Here is a 19,111-nt window from a genome sequence, read left to right on the forward strand (position 1 = left end):
TTTAGAAAAGTTCTGTTTGTTGTTGGTACAAGATTTTACTCTAGTGAGAAAAATCAGCCCGGTTTCCCTTGAACATTGTAATGATCTACACCTTGAATAGAAAGTGTTTGGCGCCGTGGCTTAGTTGGTTAAAGTGCCTGTCTAGTAAACAGGAGATCCTGGTTTCGAATCCCAGTGGTGCCTTTGGTTTGATCAATATGCAACGATTTTTTAGTTAGGACTTCCTTTTTAGACTTGCAACATAAAATTCGTCAGTCTTGGTCAAAAAGTGCTCTACAGGTTCTGTGGCGCAATGGATAGCGCTTTGGACTTCTAGACAATAAGCTGGAGCAATGCAAAGGTTGTGGGTTCGAGTCCCACCAGAGTCGAAAGTTGTGCTATTTGTTTGCTTTGATGCAGAACATTTCAGAATTATTCCACTTGTCTTCATAGAATTGCAATGACTTTGTGGTGCCACAGAGAGTGCATTGACTCGTAGTTGAAGGACTGAAGCAATTGTTGGTACAAGATTTTACTCCAGTGAGAAAAATTAGGACCAGTTTTCCTTGAACATTGTAATGATCTACACCTTAAACAGAAGGCGTGTGGCGACGTGGCTTAGTTGGTTAAAGTGCCTGTCTAGTAAACAGGAGATCCTGGGTTCGAATCCCAGCGGTGCCTTTGGTTTGATCAATATGCAACAAGCTTTTAGTTACGACTTCCTTTTTAGACTTGCAACATTTTAATTCACATAAAATTGGTCAGTCTTGGTCAAAAAGTGCTCTGCAGGCTCTATGGCGCAATGGATAGCGCATTGGACTTCTAGATGATAAGCTTGAACAATTCAAAGGTTGTGGGCTCGAGTCCCACCAGAGTTATTTATTTGCTTTGATGCAGAACATAGATGCTCAACATTTCAGAATTATTCCTCTTGTCCTCATAGAATTGCAATGACTTTGTGGTGCCACAGAGAGTGCATTGACTTGTAGTTGAAAGACTGAAGCAATTGCAACATCTTGTTTGAGTTGATTTCTGACTTTTTTGCAGGAAACTGTGGTTCTTATTTAGAAAAGTTCCGTTTGTTGTTGGTACAAGAGTTTACTCCAATAAGAAAAATAAGGACCAGTTTCCCTTGAACATTGTAATGATCTACACCTTGACCAGAAGGTGAGTGGCTCTGTGGCTTAGTTGGTTAAAAAAAATCACGAGAGTCCGGCTAGAGTCGAGTTGTGGTTGCTTCATCTCGATCATTTTGTCTGAGGTGGTTATGACTGAAAGTTTTAATCAGTCTAAATGGGCAGTCATAAAATCAAACGCATTAAATATTAAATTTAATATTATATTCAATATTAAGTCTTGAGACTCGACTCACGCAAAAAGTGACCTGAGCGATTTCAGCAACCAATAGGAGAGCTTGGGAGGAGGCAAGAATATATATATATCTATATACTGTACATATATAGAATATGTACACTCTTTTAAACATAGGTAGCACTTTAAAATCATTATTTTTATAGTGTTACGACCCCTGGTCGTATTGGGTTTTTTTTGTGTGCCCTCTGTGCTGTTTGTTTAGTTTTTAGTTGCAGGACCAGGATTGGTCACCGGGGGCGCACTCTATAAAAGGGCTAGAGGAAACCTGACCTGGGAGAGACGTTCAGGGCTCCTCCCCTTTCCTGACCTGGAACAACTGCCTGCTCAGACCAACCCATCACCTCCATTTTGTATTCTGTGTGTTGCTTTAGTTTTTGCTTTAATATAGATTAGTCTTTGGGTAAAGTAGGGGGTGAGTGCCATTTTGTTTTGCTACCTTTTTCTCCTGTTTTGGTGAAAGGGAGTCAGGGTAGTTTGTGTATTTAGTTTTCTTTATTTTGACAGGTTCAGTAAGTTGTCTTTGTTTGTTAGTTGGTTTATTTGTTATTTTGGCCTACGCTCACCCCTGAAGTCATATTCCCTTATTTTTATCAATAAATTCATCCTGTTTTAATTCATTTTTGGTGTCTGGTGTTTGGTCTGGCAGAGGGTCTGGGGAGAGAGCCCACTCTCATTTTCTGTTACGGCCTGACCCTAGACCGGGTCGTAACAATAGTTATTTTATTTTGCACTACTTTGTCTGATTGTGCAGTGTTATTTTTAATAAACATCTTTAATAAATACACATTTTACAAGAATTATGCTCTTTATTGCATTCATAGCTAAAACAAAGGAAAATGTATAGCAGCGAAGCTGTGATTCTTTGCTAAAAAGTCTGTGACTAGTCCTTAGATGTGAGAGGGTGTCAGACTTTAGTCTGTTAAAAGTCTTTTCAAAGTTGTGTAGTGTATGGACAGCTTTAGACTTGCAACAGCGTGCAATGAATACAACACGGCTGCTCCTGCACTGTGACTGACCGAAAAGTAGCAGCTCAGTGTCTTGTTGTCTTTCTGAGTTCAACGTCTTCTGCATCTTTTAAACTCACTGCCAATATCTACCACTTTTTAATTCCATCTTTGGTCATTAAGCTTTTTCGACATATGCTGAGGCTTTCTAGGCTGTGTAGCAGCTAAGATTTGGGCTGAACCAGACTGCTAGCTAGCTTCCACAGCTTCTGCTCCTGCCGGTGAATCAGTCAACCCTTTCTTTAAAATAAAGACTTTCTTGAGAGCAAATCGAACTTGCTTTTAAATATGCTTTTTAAATCTCACATGAGTTTTGTAACCATCTTTGGCTTAGAAAACTTAAAAAATTAAGTAAAGCTTGAGTTTGACCAGTACATGTTTTGAATAATTAAATATACATATGTGTTATAGACCACTGAAGTCGTGTTGTCATTTTGTAGTCGGTGCCATGTTGTTTGTGCCCATATTTAGGGTTCCGTGTCTAAGCCGTTCAGACGTTTTCCTCCTCTGAATTTCGAGATCGTTTAAGGGTAGTAATTTAAAAAAATGCTAGCTTTAAGCTAATGCTTAACTGACGTCACAGCACAGTGGCAGGTAATGGCAGCGGACAATATTCTGCGCTATACCTGCGGATTCCAGCCAGATCCTGCTTTGGATTATTATTCTTCCTCACAGAGGACCATTAAAGCATCCAGAGAGGTGAAAACTCTATCAGTCTGGTGATGTTGAGCAGCATAGGCTGTGTTAGAGCTTTAAAAGGCAGAAAAGAGAAAGTGGTTCTTAGTTCAGGAGCAGTGCTTATTAATAAACCGCAGGGTTTATTATTAAATTAGGGTCATTCGTTTATACTAATTACAGCACAACTAATCCAAATAATCAACGATACAGCAGGAAAACTAGCAGGACAGAGTTACTCCAGAACCACAGAGCTAAGCCAGCTAATATAAAAAAATATAGTCTAAAACACTTAATGTAAAAAGGCTTAATGTGGGTTTTTTCCCACTAAAACCTATTATAAGGAAGAATCTTAACGTGGCTTAATGTACTAAAACAACAAGCCAGAAAGACCAAACATCTCTAATTTATTTTACTGCATATTAAAGATGGTAAAAGTTAAACTGTCTACAGCATTTAAAGCTGGTTCTGGGGTAACTCTGTATTGCGGGGTAACCTGCTGTATACTCTTAACTCTCCTCAGCGAGGGCAGTTAATTCACAAGTAAATATTACCGGTACCCATTTGGTGGAATGGCGCAATAGCTAATTTTTACACATTTTATGTGGTTTATAACACTTTTTATAATCTTTATTTTACTGTTTAGGGTTGTTTGATAATATAAATAGTTCAATAATCAAATATAAATATGTAAACAATGCAATGGACATTAAAAAGCAATACGTGTTAGTTATTTGGATTCCATTTTAGATAGAGTTTATGTTAAAATATTACAGTCCTTTTTTTAAACATTACTGAAAAAAAGCATTCTTACTGTATTCTTATATTTTCCCATCACTGGAACATAATTCAGGTCTAAAAGGGTTAACTCGTGGTTTCACCACTACCTGAGCAAGGGAACTAAATATAGTCTCCCTATATAGTGCGCTAATAATGAGGAAGTATGGAGCCGTTTCCCATGACCCATGATTTCCCAGAATTCCGCGCTTTGTTTACAAACGAAAGCCTGTGCTAGCTATAGCGTATTGCTAGCGTTTATCTCCTTTTACAGGTAATAATGAGTTTGTTCAGTCTGACCTGTGTTTATAACAGGCAGCAGAAATGACGGCGCTGGTCTGAACGCTGGCAGTGCGCGCTGTGAGCGGCGGAGGAACTGCTGCTGCTGCTGCTGCTGGAGACCCTGCTCGCTTCAGTCAGTCGGATACAGTCACTGAGCTGAACTCAGAGGAGGAGATGTACACTATAGTGGAGATAAAGGGCGATAAGGGGGGATATCGCTGTGGATACTGTGGAGGCGCGTGGGGGAAGGTTTCCTACGGTAAGTAATTAAATGAGGGGCTGTAGATTTTCTCCAGCCGCGATCAGAGCGATAAACTATAGTGTCCACCTGTGATCAGCACACCTGTACACAGCACTACAGACCCAGATTTCAGTGCAATGCTCTATTTAAAAACTTTCTTCAATCACCACACTTAAGTTACCATCTATGTCATGATTTTGCCATCTATGTAACAACCTTCTATTGGTTATTACACCACTCATACCTTATTTTAAATTTGACGTTTCAAGGCATACCTACATATCTAATACAATGTAGCATATAAGCAGGTCATAAATAAAAATATGTATATGTGCAAGAATACGTTAAAAAAAGTATACAGCTCTGGAAAATAAAAATAAGAGACCACTTAAAAATTGTGAGTTTTTTTTATTTTACCAAATAAAAAAAAAACTCTGGAATATAATCAAGAGGAAGATGGATGATCACAACCCATCAAACCAAGCTGAACTGCTTGAATTTTTATCCAAAAGCAGTGTGTAAGACTGGAGGAGAACATGCCAAGATGCATGAAAACTGTGATTGAAAACCAGTGTTATTCCACCCAATATTCATTTCTGAACCCTTAAAACTTTATGAATATGAAATTGTTTTATTTGTGTTATTTGAAAGCTCTGCATCTTTTTTGTTATTTCAGCCATTTCTTATTTTCTGCAAATAAATGCTCTAAATGACACTATTTTTATTTATTATTAATTTTCCAGAGCTGTATTTAGCTGTTTAAATCCTTAATATATTCTTACATTCTTGTTGTAAGGTTTTAAAACATTTTTTTTCATTTGTTGCCTTTGTTAGGGTCCTCATGATTAAGCAGTGGTGATTCCAAAAAATCAGCTTGTTATAAAAAAAAGTGTCAAAAATGTTTGCAAAGGACAAAAATCTCCAAAATATTGGTGTGATTTATTTTTATTTTCTCCACAAAAACTCACAAATTTATGCTATAGAGGGTTAAGTTTGTAGTTCAATAGAAGTGTTCAGCATTTTCAGTACTTAAGTATTGCAAGTAGTTTATTCTTAAATGTAGTACTCAAATACTAAAAGTAAAAACCCAAGTATTGTATTATGTAGTTATTAGGGGTGTAACAATGCACTCTGTTCACGAGTCGATTTTCTCACGATAACCCTTCTCTACTTAGATTTCATCCAAGTTTATATGAACGCTTAACTCTAACTGCTTTTATTGCTGGTGTTGCTATTCACTGTATGTATAATGGCCTTTTAAATTTAATGTTGCCTTATTCTCTGTGCTGTGATCATTTCTGTAAAGCTGATTCGTGGCAACAAAAGTTGTAAAAAGCGGTTTATAAATAAATTTGATTGGATTTAATACTAACCTAATTAAACTTACAGGGTTGTAAAAATGCAGTGATGCATCGGTATGAAGATTGTTATGCTGGTGTACTGTTGTGTTGTTCAATGTTCTTTGCTATTAGGGACATTATGGGTCTCTTACTCAAAAAAAATCCTAGATCTGCCACTGGAAAAGCTACAGCATTTTAGTATTTAAGTACAGTAAAGTAGTTCTTCTTCGTTACTATACATCTCTGACCATCAAGGGCGCGCAACATGCCTACAGCCTCACTAGTGATGGTCACTAGTTAACATTACTAGCTTTTTTTAATCCAAAAGAGAACATGGTGTAATATGTGTCACAGACCCTTTAAAAGCTGTGTTTAATTCCTCAGTGACATACAGACATATACTCTGTGTTCATTCATCTGACCTTAATTACAGAATGTAATTCCATATAACTAGTTTTGACCAGGTTTTTACAAGTTGGCCTGTCATGTCTAATTACATTATAAATTAGAATTGCTTTGTTATGCTATTCTATTGTCATTATATCAGTGGCACTTAATGGTTTTAAAATGACAATAATATTGTTTATCACAGTAATTTCTGGGATGATATATTGTTAAAAGAAGGCGCTGCATTACTGCTACTGTGTGCTGATTGGTTGGTTAGCTAATGCTGGATTTACAATATAAGCATGTTTAAAAGCTTTAAAATGTATGTATTTGGGACTAAAACATTTAATATTGTTTTGTTTTCCAGTTTAAAAAGGATTAAACACTTGCACTCTGATTTTGCTTAATTGCTCCATATGAACCCATTGGTCTTACCTGCCAAATCTCTCAGAGGAGGGAAATGATAATTATCACAATATGATATCAGGTTGACCTTTTTAACATGTTATTTACAGTTATCTAACTAGAAAACAGTCAAAATTCACTGTGCAATTTATTTAGCTGTCAAACTTCACATAGCTTTTTTTATTTACAGTTTTTTTTTCTGGTCACCTCTGAAATTCATTTTAAAAAATTGTTAAAATGGGAGTTAACAAGAGGGATCTGGGGCGACTTTTACACCACCTGAAATTGCCCAAAAAGAGTTGGGGCAAACTGTGGGTAAGGCAACTCAATGTTGATAGTTCTATGATACTCAGAGGCAGTACCTTGACCATTGGTTAATGCTATATGATCCCATGAGTTATCTTTCACATTTCAATGTCTGTTGTCAACTGATATACGCTGTAATGGATCTGTAATGCTATAGGGAATGTAATGGGATTCAGGCCTGATGGTTCTGCATGGGATGTTAAAGGGTACATGGCCTTTTTAAAAGATAGGCTATGTCCTATGTTGTCAGTTTGAGAGCATCACAATGTGAGGGACAATTCCATCTCCTTTGTGCCTGACTGGTGTGTAGGCTTTCTTATAAACAAATAGTTTTTATTGTTTTTTGACTCCCATAGTTTGCTTATTTGGTAGCTTTAAATTATGATGTGTTTTAGCATTTTGACATAAATAGATCTACAAATAAATAAAAATGTCTTACTTTGTAAGAACTAAAATCTAAATCATAATTGACAACCTTTCATATTACAGTTTACCACAAAAGTGAGTACACCCTTCACATTTCTGCAGATATTTAAGTATATATTTTCATGGGACAGCACTGGCAACATGCCAATTTGACAGAATGAAAAGTAGTCTGTGTGTAGCTTATATAATGTAATATAATATATAATATTATATTATATAATATATGTACATTTATTCTTCCCTCAAAATAACTCAATATACAACCAATAATGTCTAAACCTTTAGCAACAACAGAGAGTACACTCCTTACTGAAAGTTTCTGAAGTGTCAGAAACTGCCTTAACTCTCCTGGGCATGGAGTTCACGAGAGCTTCACAGGTAACCACTGGAATGCTTTTCCACTCCTCCATGACGACATCACGGTGGATATTCAAAACTTTCCACTTGAGTATGCCCCAAAGATATTCTATTGAGTTTAGGTCTGGAGACATGCTCGTCCAGTCCATCACCTTTACCCTCAGCCTCTTGAATAAAGCAGTGCTCGTCTTAGAGGTGTGTTTGGGCTCATTATCATGCTGGAACACGGCCCTGTGACCCAGGTTCCAGAGGGAGGGGATCGTGCTCTGCTTCAGTATTTTACAGTACATATTGGAGTTCATATGTCCCTCAGTGAAATGTAACTCCCCAACACCTGCTGCACTCATGCAGCACCGGACCACAGCATTCCCACCACAATGCTTGACTGTAGGCATGACACACTTATCTTTGTACTCCTCACCTGATTGCCTACACACATTGAGACCACCTGAACCAAACAAATTAATCTTGGCCTCATCAGACCATAGGACATGGTTCCAGTAATCTATGTCCATTGTTGACATGTCTTCAGCAAACTGTTTGCGAGTTTTCTTGTGTACAGACTTCAGAAGAGGCTGCCTTTTGAGACCAATTTGATCTAGTGTGAGGCATATGGTCTGAACACTGACAGGCTGACCTCCTATCTCTTCAATCTCTGCAGCAATGCTGAGAGCACTCTTCAGCTATCTTTCAAAGATAGTATTTGCATGTGACGCTGAGCACGTGACCTCAGCTTCTTTACACGACCAACGCGAGGTCTGTTCTGAGTGAACCCTGCTCTTCTAAAAAGCTGGATGATCTTGGCCACTGTGCTGCAGCTCAGTTTCAGGGTGTTTTCAGGGGCAATCTACTTGTAGTGCAACAATTTGTCTTTTAAGATCCTCAGAGAGTTCTTTGCCATGAGGTGCCATGTTGGAACTTTCACTGACCAGTATGCGAGTGTGTGAGAGCTGTACAAAAAAAAAATAACACACCTGCTCACTATGCACACTTGAAACCTAGTAACACTTATGAGTCACATGACATTTTGGAAGGAAAATGAGAAGCAGTGCTCAGTCTCTTAGGCGTGTACTCACTTTAGTTGCCGGTGGTTTAGACATTAATGACTGTGTATTGAGTTGTTTTGAGGGAAGAATAAATTTACACTGTTATATAAGCTGCACAAAGACTACTTTTCATTGTGTGAAAGTATAATTTTGTCAGTGTTGTCCCATGAAAAGATATACTTAAATCTCTCCTTTTTTCTTTCTCTCTCTCTCTCTCTCTCTCTCTCTCTCTCTCTCTCTCTCTCTCTCTCTCTCTCTCTCTCTCTCACTCACACACACACACACTCTCACTCTCACTCTCACTCTCCCCCCACCCCCCCCCCCTCCCTCCTCCTCCTCCTCCTCCTCCTCCTCTCTCTGCTGCCAGTAGATGTTCAGCTGTTAGCTCTCACTCTCAGCTCGTGCTGTGGACAGGTTGTAAGACATGGCTTCTACTGGATCTTCCTACAGTATAGTGGAGTATTTTGGCGGGGATGATGGATATCGGTGTGGTTATTGTAAAAACGAAAAAGGGAATTTTTCTCACGGTGAGTTTCTCTAAGCTTTAACTCGCTGAGCCTGTTTAAACCCTGCCCTGACTGTCCCGTCATTTCTGTCTCCTGTTTCTCAGACTCCGGCAGTGTGAGGGATTGTGTTTGGAGAGCTGATGTGTTTTATGAGTGTAGAATTAACAGACCGGGGTTTGATATGGCGTTAAATTCAAGTTTGGACTGCCACTGCTGATTTAATAACGGTGTTGACACTTGTTAGCTAGATAGCTAGCGAGCTAAGCTAGGCTAGCATGACAGCTAGCTAGCCAGCTTTCTGGTGCTAGTCAGTTAGTTAGCTAGCGTTATCATTATTAGTTTTCCCCCCCGTTTTCTCTTTATTCCGCTTCGTTACAGAGCTGGGACTTGATTCTTTTAGCTGTGTTAACGTAATTTTCTTCACTTCGTCTATTTTAAATGCTAAGCAAGCCTGGTTAATGCCTGGTGTTCTGTCGAGTTGTGTTACCCATTGATATGTGCTACTTAGCAACTATACGCATGCTCACACCTATAATTGTAACCTAACTGTTTTCATGTGCCTTTTATGATAGCTAATTCTGTTTTCTTCGGATATGTTTAAAAAATTACTTTATTATTTTAATGTACTGGCTTGAGTCTTGCAAAAGTGTAAAAAAAAAACGTGATAACGTTATATTTATTACCCTCATCGTACAGTGATTTAGACTATTCTAGTGCGCTAAAATCACTGGTTAATGTCTTTATTATAACAAGCTAACACCAGTTTATTTCTCATTAGAACATTCTGTGATATTACGATTTTAGCTTATCGATATATATAACTATCATGCTTGCTGTTTAGGCAATTTAGAAAGCTTTAAACTAGCTACTTTACACTTTTCTTGGACTGTGGTAGCCCGTTTTGACAACCAAGCACAAATCGACACAACACCGGATGTTGGTATTGGGAGCCAGCTGATTTGCACTCCTTTTTAGTAAATATTTTTTAAATAAAACTTTTCTAACCCACCACCTGAACATGGTTTCTGGTTTGTAGATCTTTAGCTAAATTATAAATATGAGTGCTGGCAGTCTTTGGTTCTCACACGTGTACAGAAATTGTCATTTAAATGCTTCTGCACTGTTTTCACCTGACTGACAGTATTTTATGTATTGCTAAGATTGACTGTGACAGTGCAAAGTGTACCTGGATGTTTTATCGGCAGCCTTTATTAGTGTTTATTATAAACTTTAAACAAGGGGTGGGTGATATGGCTCTAAAAATAATATCAGGAAAAAGAGTGAATTAAAAAAAAATACTTCAAGAATAAACTACTGCAACAAAATAAACTTTTATTTTATTATTGCATACAATATGATATGGCACACCCCTAACTGAGAATTTGATCAGATTTGTAACTAAAGTCAATGATCTAGAATTTCTTGATACTATTAGCACTATATGATCTCCAAATGTCTCCATATATCCAGGATTAAAGTTAAATGAATGATACCTGACAGATATAAATATGTTTTATATTTTAGATTCTTCTAAGTAGCACATTTATCTTTGAGGATATACCTGCACCCTCTTGGTATTTTAATCTCAGTGTCTTTATGAGGGAGAGTTACCTGAAATAGTTTTCTCCGCATCTTGAAGGAGTTTCTATGGGTGCTGAACAATAGTTGCTGCTTTTCCTCCACGCTGTGAAGCTCCAGCTCATACCAAATCACCTCAAATCACCATCTCAGTTCATCAGGTTTATATCAGGGGACTGTGGAGGACAAACAATTTTTAACTGTTTACTACGCAATTCTATGTGTGTGCTTTAACTGTTTTCATGTCTTTAATATTAATCTACAATGTAGAACATAAATTAAACACAGAAAAACACTGAATGAGAAGGTGTGTCCAAGCTTTTGACTGGTACTGTTTTTTTTTTTGCCAGACATTCACCAATTTTTTTTTTTTTGTTTACAAGGACAGTGGGATCCATCAGAGCAGTGATGGGAGTTAATCTGACATAGAATTGTTGTTGACTTTTTATAAGAACAAATGTAAAAAAAAAAAAAAAAAAATCTGTATATATAGGTGAATGGGGCACATTCTTGCTATTTTCATTATACCTGTGTATTGTTTATGATGCAATATATTGCAGTGTAATGCAATACTGTAAGCAAAGCAATATATTGTGATTGCTTAAATAATAAAAAAAAACACATTTATTAACACTGAGTAAAAATAAAAACTTTGTTTTTCAAAATTGATAGACCATTACAAAACAAAATATTGTAAAATGATATGATATTAATATTTGACATTTTAAAGACAATTTAAACACACAGTTGATAATATATTGTGTAACAACAAAAAATGACCATTTTAGCTGTCTCAAACTGCTCCGTTGTTTTACATGTTGGTTGAAAGTGTAATAAAAAGAATATTTAGTGAAATATTACATGGACCTAGCTGAAACAAATGTATATATTAGGGCAGCTTAATAAAGGCTAATAAAGTTGATTTGATTTTAAAATGCTCTTCACAAACCTATGTACAATTTAAAAGGAGATGTCTCTGACACACAGCTGTAACTAAGATGAATTAATGAGAAGAGGACTGCTATCTCTGGCTGTGTTGTTACTGTCCTTTGTTGCTCAGGGCACGACATGAATGAACAGACTCCAAATAATCCAATTCGGTGCTTGTTAATCTGCCTGCACCACGTAATGACCGAGTACCCAGGAAGGAAGCATGCTTCTGATGCTAATCCTAAGGTGACTCTCACTGCTTTAGGTCCTGTTCTTTTACACCTCCTAATAATGGAGGATGGCATGCATGTTTATGAACACATGGCTCTGCTTGCCAATCAGAACCTGCCCTTTAGAACTGACTATCAGCGAGTTTTCAGCTGTGCCAGATATTTTAGCTGTAAACTTTATTGTGAATTTACAGCTCTGTGTAGCTTCTGTCAAGTTTAAATTGGGCACATCTCCAAGAAGCCATCATTTGCAGACTGAAGACATGGAAGAAAATAAGAAGGCCTTACTGAGGGCATAATGAGATTACCTTGCCTTGGGGTCAGATGGCACAGCTCTGATCATTTGTGCCATTCAGATTTGAACTAGACACCTTTCACGGAAAAAGCCTGGTAGAAATAAGCCCGCTGCTAAACTGAATGATGTTGCTATAATTGGCATGTTGTCTGGGCTTTAAATATCTAAAATAAAAAACGTAATGGACAATGGAGAGCTTTGTCTAATGTAGAAACAGGTACTAAGTTATGAAAGTGAAAAGGTGTCGGGCACATAATGGACAATGGAGAGCTATGGCTAATGTAGAAACAGGTACTAAGCTATGAAAGAGAAAAAAGTGTTGGGCACATAATGGACAATGGAGAGCTTTGTCTAATGTAGAAACAGGTACTAAGTTATGAAAGTGAAAAGGTGTCGGGCACATAATGGACAATGGAGAGCTATGGCTAATGTAGAAACAGGTACTAAGCTATGAAAGAGAAAAAAGTGTTGGGCACATAATGGACAATAGAGAGCTATGGCTAATGTAGAAACAGGTACTGAGTTATGAATGTTTAAAGGTGATGGGTATATATTAGGGCTGCATGATATATTGTTTAAGCATCGTCATCACGATGTACACATGCGCAATAGTCATATCACAGGACGTGCAATGTCACTTAAGGCAACTTGCAGTTGTAGTTTAGGCAATTTTTTTGCAATGTTTTGATTGTTGACACAAGTAGTAGATACACAGCATTGTCTCTGTGTCTGTGTAAGTGACAGGCTGCTGCTGCCTGAGAAGTACGAGGGGGGTTTGGAAGGGCTGTGGGGGGGGGTTGGGGGTAAACACGAGGTAAAGGTAGCGCTTTCATCCACATGGTTGGGCACGTGCTTGTAAACGCATGTGTCGAAAGCTGTGCTCCTCAGTCCAGCACAGTTTTGCACAGATATTTCCAGTTATAGTTGAATTCACGCTTTTAATACTAGAAAAATGCTTTTGTTTGCCTTTAAAAAAGTCGTATAAATGCCTGATTAAAGGGCCGATTACTGTTGTTTTGCTGTGTTTCCTCATTTGGACGCGAGACAGTGCACGGGTGGGGGTGGGGCTAATGACGTCATGGGCCCTGCATTGTTTAATTTTGCGATATATATTGTTGGAAAAAGAACATTTGCAAAATTTTTCCAATATCGTGCAGCCCTTGTATATATGTGCACAGTAGAGCTGTGAATCTTTGAGAATCCCACAATTCGATTCAGAATCGATTCTTGGGGTCACGATTAGATTTTTTTCAGATTCTTTTATATTGGTTGGATTTCTTTTTCTTCATCCTACATACTTTAGCAGCACAACAACGAACACCGTAACATGACAATACACTCTGTAGCCTAATAGGGAGTAGGGTTGTCACGATACCAAAATTTTGACTTCGATACCGATACCAACTGTAGTATCACGATTCTCGATACCAAAACGATACTTGGAAGAAAAAAAAAACAATAAAAATATCTGAACATAAAATGTTTATTTTTGACTGAACTGGATTGAACACTGAACAATAGGTGCAAACGTTTTTATTCTAAAATGAAACATTTGAACAAAAAACAAGTTTCGTTATTATAACCTTAACTATAACATAATTATCTAAACACTTCCTAAAAACTAAAACTAAAACCAGAGGTAATGGTAGCCTGACTATGTGAACCTGACGGGCGGGCAGAAGTTAAGTTCTGAATAAGGAAAATAAAGAGACAGAAGAACATTACAATGTTATGTTCATTTTAACACTCACTGCTCCGTTTTATTAATCAACCGTTTACCGTTTTTAATAAGCAGTCGCTAGTAAATCTTAGTAAAGCTACAGACAGAGTGTATCTTGACTAACTCCACTAACCTGTCGACTTCTCAGCTCTTTGTAGAGATCAGGGTGCTTGTCTGCTATTATGTTAAATAACACTGTAACATAGAAGCATAGAACTATTATTTAATTAAAATGATTTTTAAGAACAGCTACACACAGTGCTGCAGGTCAAACGCGGAGGCATTCACGTGCGAGAGAGAGAGAAACAGAGAAAGAGACACAGCGAGAGTGAGAGAGAGAGAGAGAGAGATTTGCGTGTTCTGATGTGAGCTACTCACAGGTAAAGGTTCTCTTTTATCTCCTCGTGCTCATATTCTAGTCCCACACATAAGTCTGCAGCTCCCTCAGTGTTTTCTGTCGTATTTTGCGGCTAGCGCGAGCGTTTACAACTAACACCGCGGACCGCGAGGTGCCGCCGCGCTTGTGCCGAATCCGCTACTGAATCCGACTCCCGCTTCGCTGACAGAATCGGCACAACACCCCCCGCTGTACAACTGCGGGAGTGAAAACAGCGCTAATAAATAAAGTAGTTTAGTTTCACTTTCAGTTTTCGTTATTTTCGTTTGTCCACAAGTCGCGGACGAGAGACATCTGTTATTTTAGCCGTCGCCATTCTACACTCGCTGCTGCTCTGCTGGCTTGCGCGTGAATCGATTCATTTGTTCAGAACACTAAGTTTATCTGAATCCTGCCACACCGACTGCTGCGGTGTGAATCAGTTTTCTTATGAACTGAATCAAATCGCGCCTACTAATTTGACTCATTTGAAGCTAGTGACTGGGCTATATACAGTATCGAAAGCATCGAACGCTAAAGAACCGAATTGTTTGTGATGATGTAGTATCGAAAAAGAATCGAACCTTCGGTACACCGTGCAACTCTAATAGGGAGAGGCAGTAAGAGCAAAAATGAAATGTGCGACAGTTAAAAAAAACTCTGCGGTACAGTTAAAAAGCTCAGCGCGACAGTAGGTGAGCTCCGCGGTACAGTTAAAAAGCTCCATTCGACAGTTAAAAAACACAGCGGTACAGGTAAAAAGCTCAGCGCAACAGTAGGTGCACGCGCAAAAAAAAAATCTATTTTTTGAAAATGAGAATCGATTCTGAATCGTTTAATGTTAGAAACGTAATGTAATGGTAATGTTGATCAGTGCAGGGTTGTAGAGCAGGAATGTAGCACAGCGGGCAGTGGAGAGCCAGGCTTGGCAACATTAGGAACAGGGCATCTCCATACATTTAAAAGAGATAGATAGAAAAAACCAGCAAGGAAAAAAAGAAAAAAAGTACAAATACTTTGTTACCTTACTTAAGTAGAAATTGTAGTTATGTATACTTTACTAGAGTAATTATTTTCAGACGACTCTTTACTTTTTACTACTCCTTACATTTTCACAAAATTATCTGTGCTTTCTACTCCTTACATTTTACAAATAGCCTAGTGTACTATAGGACCCTGTGCCACGTCTTAAGCCCCCCTGCCTTACATTTGTTTTACTTTACCTTAAAACAGTACTTACACTTTACCTTTTCTTGAATCAAAAGTTCTTTTCTTCTCTTGAGTTGATACTTCAACGTCTACGGAAGTGATTTGAACACTAGTATCTGCACCTCTACCTAAATAATGAATCTCAAAAATGTTCACACCTTTTTATTTGTTCACATTACACACAGATACAGGACATTAACATTTGTGAATGTGAACCGTCAGGATGGCCAAATTCGATCTGAGCAAAAAATCATATTTTATATGACTATAACAGCACTGCTGAAGTAAAAGTCTTTTGGTAGGATGCAATTGTAGTGTATTCCTGGTAAACATGCTACATAATATTCTTTAAACATAACAGATGAAGCCAAAATGTGAAATGGATTGGGCAAAATTATTTGTAAATTTTCCTTTCTTTTTCGTTCTTCATTTAAGAGATGATGGACAGAAAAGGTACTTTCATTAATTTTTCCTTCATTTTTCAGCCCTCTGTTTGCTCACTCAATTCGATCTTAATGCAATTAGAAGACTATTGTGCTCTTATTGTTGTTTGGCAGCTTGCAGGCTGTCAGGCTCTGGTTTGTTGCTGAGGAAACCTCTTATCTCTGTTTCCATGATGAAGATTCATTTTCCTTGTGTATCCAGAGTTTTAGATTGATAAAATTACTACAACTATTAGAGCTGTAGTAATTTTATCACGACCCAGAAGTTTGTTAGTTTAATCCGTTTTTTCCGTTATGTAATATAATACAGGAAATTGACAAATCCTGCACCTAACAGCTGGGGTTATGCATAGGGCTCAGCCAGGATCTACTACTCACTCAACTAACAACAATAGCAAAACCACCACAATCTGATACTGGCTCGACAAGAATCCAGAAGCACAGCCTAACACTATGTTCATGGTCCACTGCCTCAACTGCCAAGTACCAGACCTACCAAAAAATAACCTATGAACAAACAGAATCCCTCCTTAATCTAAGCTCACTTCCTTTAACTATGGCAACAACACACTTACCTAAGCACAATCACACACAATAAATCACATTATAAGTTGCGTGAGCAGAACACAGCAACCACTACCATCTGATACTGGCTCGACAAGAATCCAGAAGCATAGCGAACTATGTTCATGGTCCGTGCCTCAACTGCCAAGTACTCAGACGTCTACAAAAACTCATGAGACAAATTATTACAAGAGCAGGACCACACCAATCCCCTTCATCCAAACTCTAACACAAACTTCAGTGCAAGCTCTTCTCAGGGGTCATCAGGCAGGCACCTTCCTTCGTCAGTGTTTCGCTGAATTAGGCCCACGACACCTCCAGAAGGCTCAACATATAATTATCTGTTATTTAGAGGGTCCTCTTGTGTGAGTTTCAGTGCTGATTTCCACCACATTAGGAAAGTCAGCATAATCACCAGAATGTATTTTTGAGAGTCCACATCGTAGTCAAGTTTGGAGCCAATATGTAAGACAACATTAATATATGCCTGTTAGTTTTTTAAAACTTGACATTTATTTAGTCCTTATGCAGTGTGAAAAGGCCTTTAATGGTGGTCAGAAGGAGTGCTTCATAAGTTTCTTTGCACTAAGGATGGTTTGCTTGGTAAGCTGGTGGAAATGAGCTCTTCTATGCGATTATAAAACAAATACTAATGTGCCGTGATTAATCTTTTCATTCTATAAAGGATTTCTTTTTTCTCATTGCGTGACTATTATGTACTTTTTAAATCTCACCTTCCGCGAAAATCCGATTTTTCTTGTTTTTTGTGGAATACAGTAGGTCTCTCCGAGTTGAATGTGTACACCTGCACATTAAACTGTTTTGCAGCCCCCATTGTCTGCAGGAGCTAAGCAAAGAAATCCCCCCTCCCCCCCTCCGAAAAACGGGTGAATTTTGAATTATCTTTCTGCCTACGTAGGCAGAAACTCACAGACCAGCCCACCTTGGCTCGAGAAACTCCCAGAGGCGGAGCTGAAGCGACGCAACATCACCGCTCATCAGTTAGGAGGTGGGAGGCAGTGAGCGGCAGAGCGGTGGAGGGGCGTCGCAGTGCTCCTAGCCAATCAGAGGAGAGATATTTGCATGCTGTTTGCATGTATGAATATTCATGAGCAAAGCTAGAATCCGGTCATTTTGGACACACCCCTAAAACAGTCCATTAAAAAAGAGCTATACAGAGACACCTGAGCACTTTTTTTTTTTACAAAAATGGCTCACATGTCATTCATTCATACTAGAGACCACAACTAGACATTTTAAAATGAAAGAAAAAACGACGGAAGGTGAGCTTTAAAGAAAACCTTTGGTAATGATCCATAATGAATTCCGCTTTTTAATAGGCTCTTTGACACTGGTACTGTAAGCTTTAATTTTGAGCATTGATTTTCATTTTAAAGTTGAAAATACTGGTATCAGATTCTGCTCAATTCTTTCTAGAAGAATAGGTACAGACCTTGTAACTAAACACCTTAGTTTCTTGCTCATGTTTTATACATTGGCTAATTGCACATTACAGATTGGTCTAATGTCTGAGTTTGTGAGTTAGTTAATAGTAATTTGATTCAGTTAAGCTCTCAGGATTTTTGTATATATTGGAAGTAGAGAATGTGCTTCTTAAAACAGCTGCCAGACCCCAAACAAGGGAACTGGTGGGAAGCTGAACTCTCGCGGGACCAGACTGGCTCTGAATGTTTTCGAATACTAAAGCTGCTGTGTGTATGTTACAGAAATGACCTTCTCACTGGCTGTCTCTGGCTCGTCTTCAGCAGTCTGTGATCGTGTTTTGTACATGTTTGAATAATAAGCAGTGCTCTATCTTATTCCTTCTTCATTTGTTCTGTTTTACTCCTCTTGCAGGTATGTGGTCCCATGCGATGACCGTTCAGGACTACCAGGATCTGATAGACAGAGGATGGAGAAGGTATGTTAGTTTTTTTTTTTTTTTGTCTGCTTATGTTTATCTCATTTTTCTTGACGACATTGGAGGGATCATCTTTGTTAGTATGGCTTGGATTTATCTCTTAAAGGGATGAACATTTAAATATAATAATATTTTTTAAGCCCTGTCAGTGATAAACACACCCACATCCAGACAGCAGTAAAATCACCAGAGGTTGAGTGATTCACATTGTCACATGATTACAACTGCTCTGATCAAAATGTCAGACTCCACTAGATGAGTGCTGATATTTGAACTTGAAGACTAAATACAACACACAGTAGTGGCTAAAAACATATTTTTCCAATGTAAATTGACAGCTGCCTGGAGAAACAGAGACATGTAAATCTGTATAAGACTAAAATTATAAGACAATGGCTTTTCCTGAAAAGCAGTTTCCTGAAAACGATGAGGAAAAAAAACAGAACATGATCGATCCAGGTGCAAATAAAATCACAACAAAGCCCCATGTACATTTAATTTTGTCTAAATAGGGCTTGTGTATGAAGGCACTAAATTTAAAACATAAAGCATCAACTGGCAACAGAGCAGCCTTATCCAGAGAAAAGACTTGGTTTTAAAGCTCTGCTAAAGCGGCCATGTTGGGTTCTTGTGACGCTTTTATCCACATCTCTAGCTACTTCGCTGTACTCTACTTTACCTGAAATGTCCTATTGTAATGTTGAGTTAGCACAGCTAGCAGCAGATTACTTTAGACCTCA

The 19,111-nt window shown here is 38.1% G+C and overlaps 1 protein-coding gene and 1 non-coding gene across 7 annotated transcripts in view; both read left to right on the top strand.

Annotated features, from left to right (window-relative positions):
• The first annotated feature begins 278 nt into the window (after positions 1 to 278).
• Positions 279 to 368, top strand: trnar-ucu (transfer RNA arginine (anticodon UCU)). Its single transcript is given in 2 exon segments — positions 279 to 315; positions 333 to 368. It is a non-coding gene; the product is annotated as a tRNA-Arg (tRNA).
• A 3,652-nt stretch (positions 369 to 4,020) lies between these two features.
• The window catches only part of LOC103027203 (arginyl-tRNA--protein transferase 1), a 171,293-nt gene continuing 156,202 nt past the window's right edge, over positions 4,021 to 19,111 (top strand). For 3 of the 6 annotated variants that reach the window (XM_022685012.2, XM_022685013.2, XM_049481171.1), the window contains exons 1-2: positions 8,935 to 9,126; positions 18,308 to 18,371. In XM_022685012.2, the coding sequence (XP_022540733.2) occupies positions 9,024 to 9,126; positions 18,308 to 18,371 (167 nt within the window). In that variant the 5' untranslated portion in view covers positions 8,935 to 9,023. Of the gene's footprint in view, positions 4,351 to 8,934; positions 9,127 to 18,307; positions 18,372 to 19,111 lie in introns of those variants that run through there. The other 3 variants (XM_049481170.1, XM_022685015.2, XM_022685014.2) reach the window with 3 other exon arrangements.

Source organism: Astyanax mexicanus, chromosome 7 (assembly GCF_023375975.1).
Source record: "Astyanax mexicanus isolate ESR-SI-001 chromosome 7, AstMex3_surface, whole genome shotgun sequence".
In the NCBI taxonomy this organism is placed as follows: domain Eukaryota; kingdom Metazoa; phylum Chordata; class Actinopteri; order Characiformes; family Acestrorhamphidae; genus Astyanax; species Astyanax mexicanus.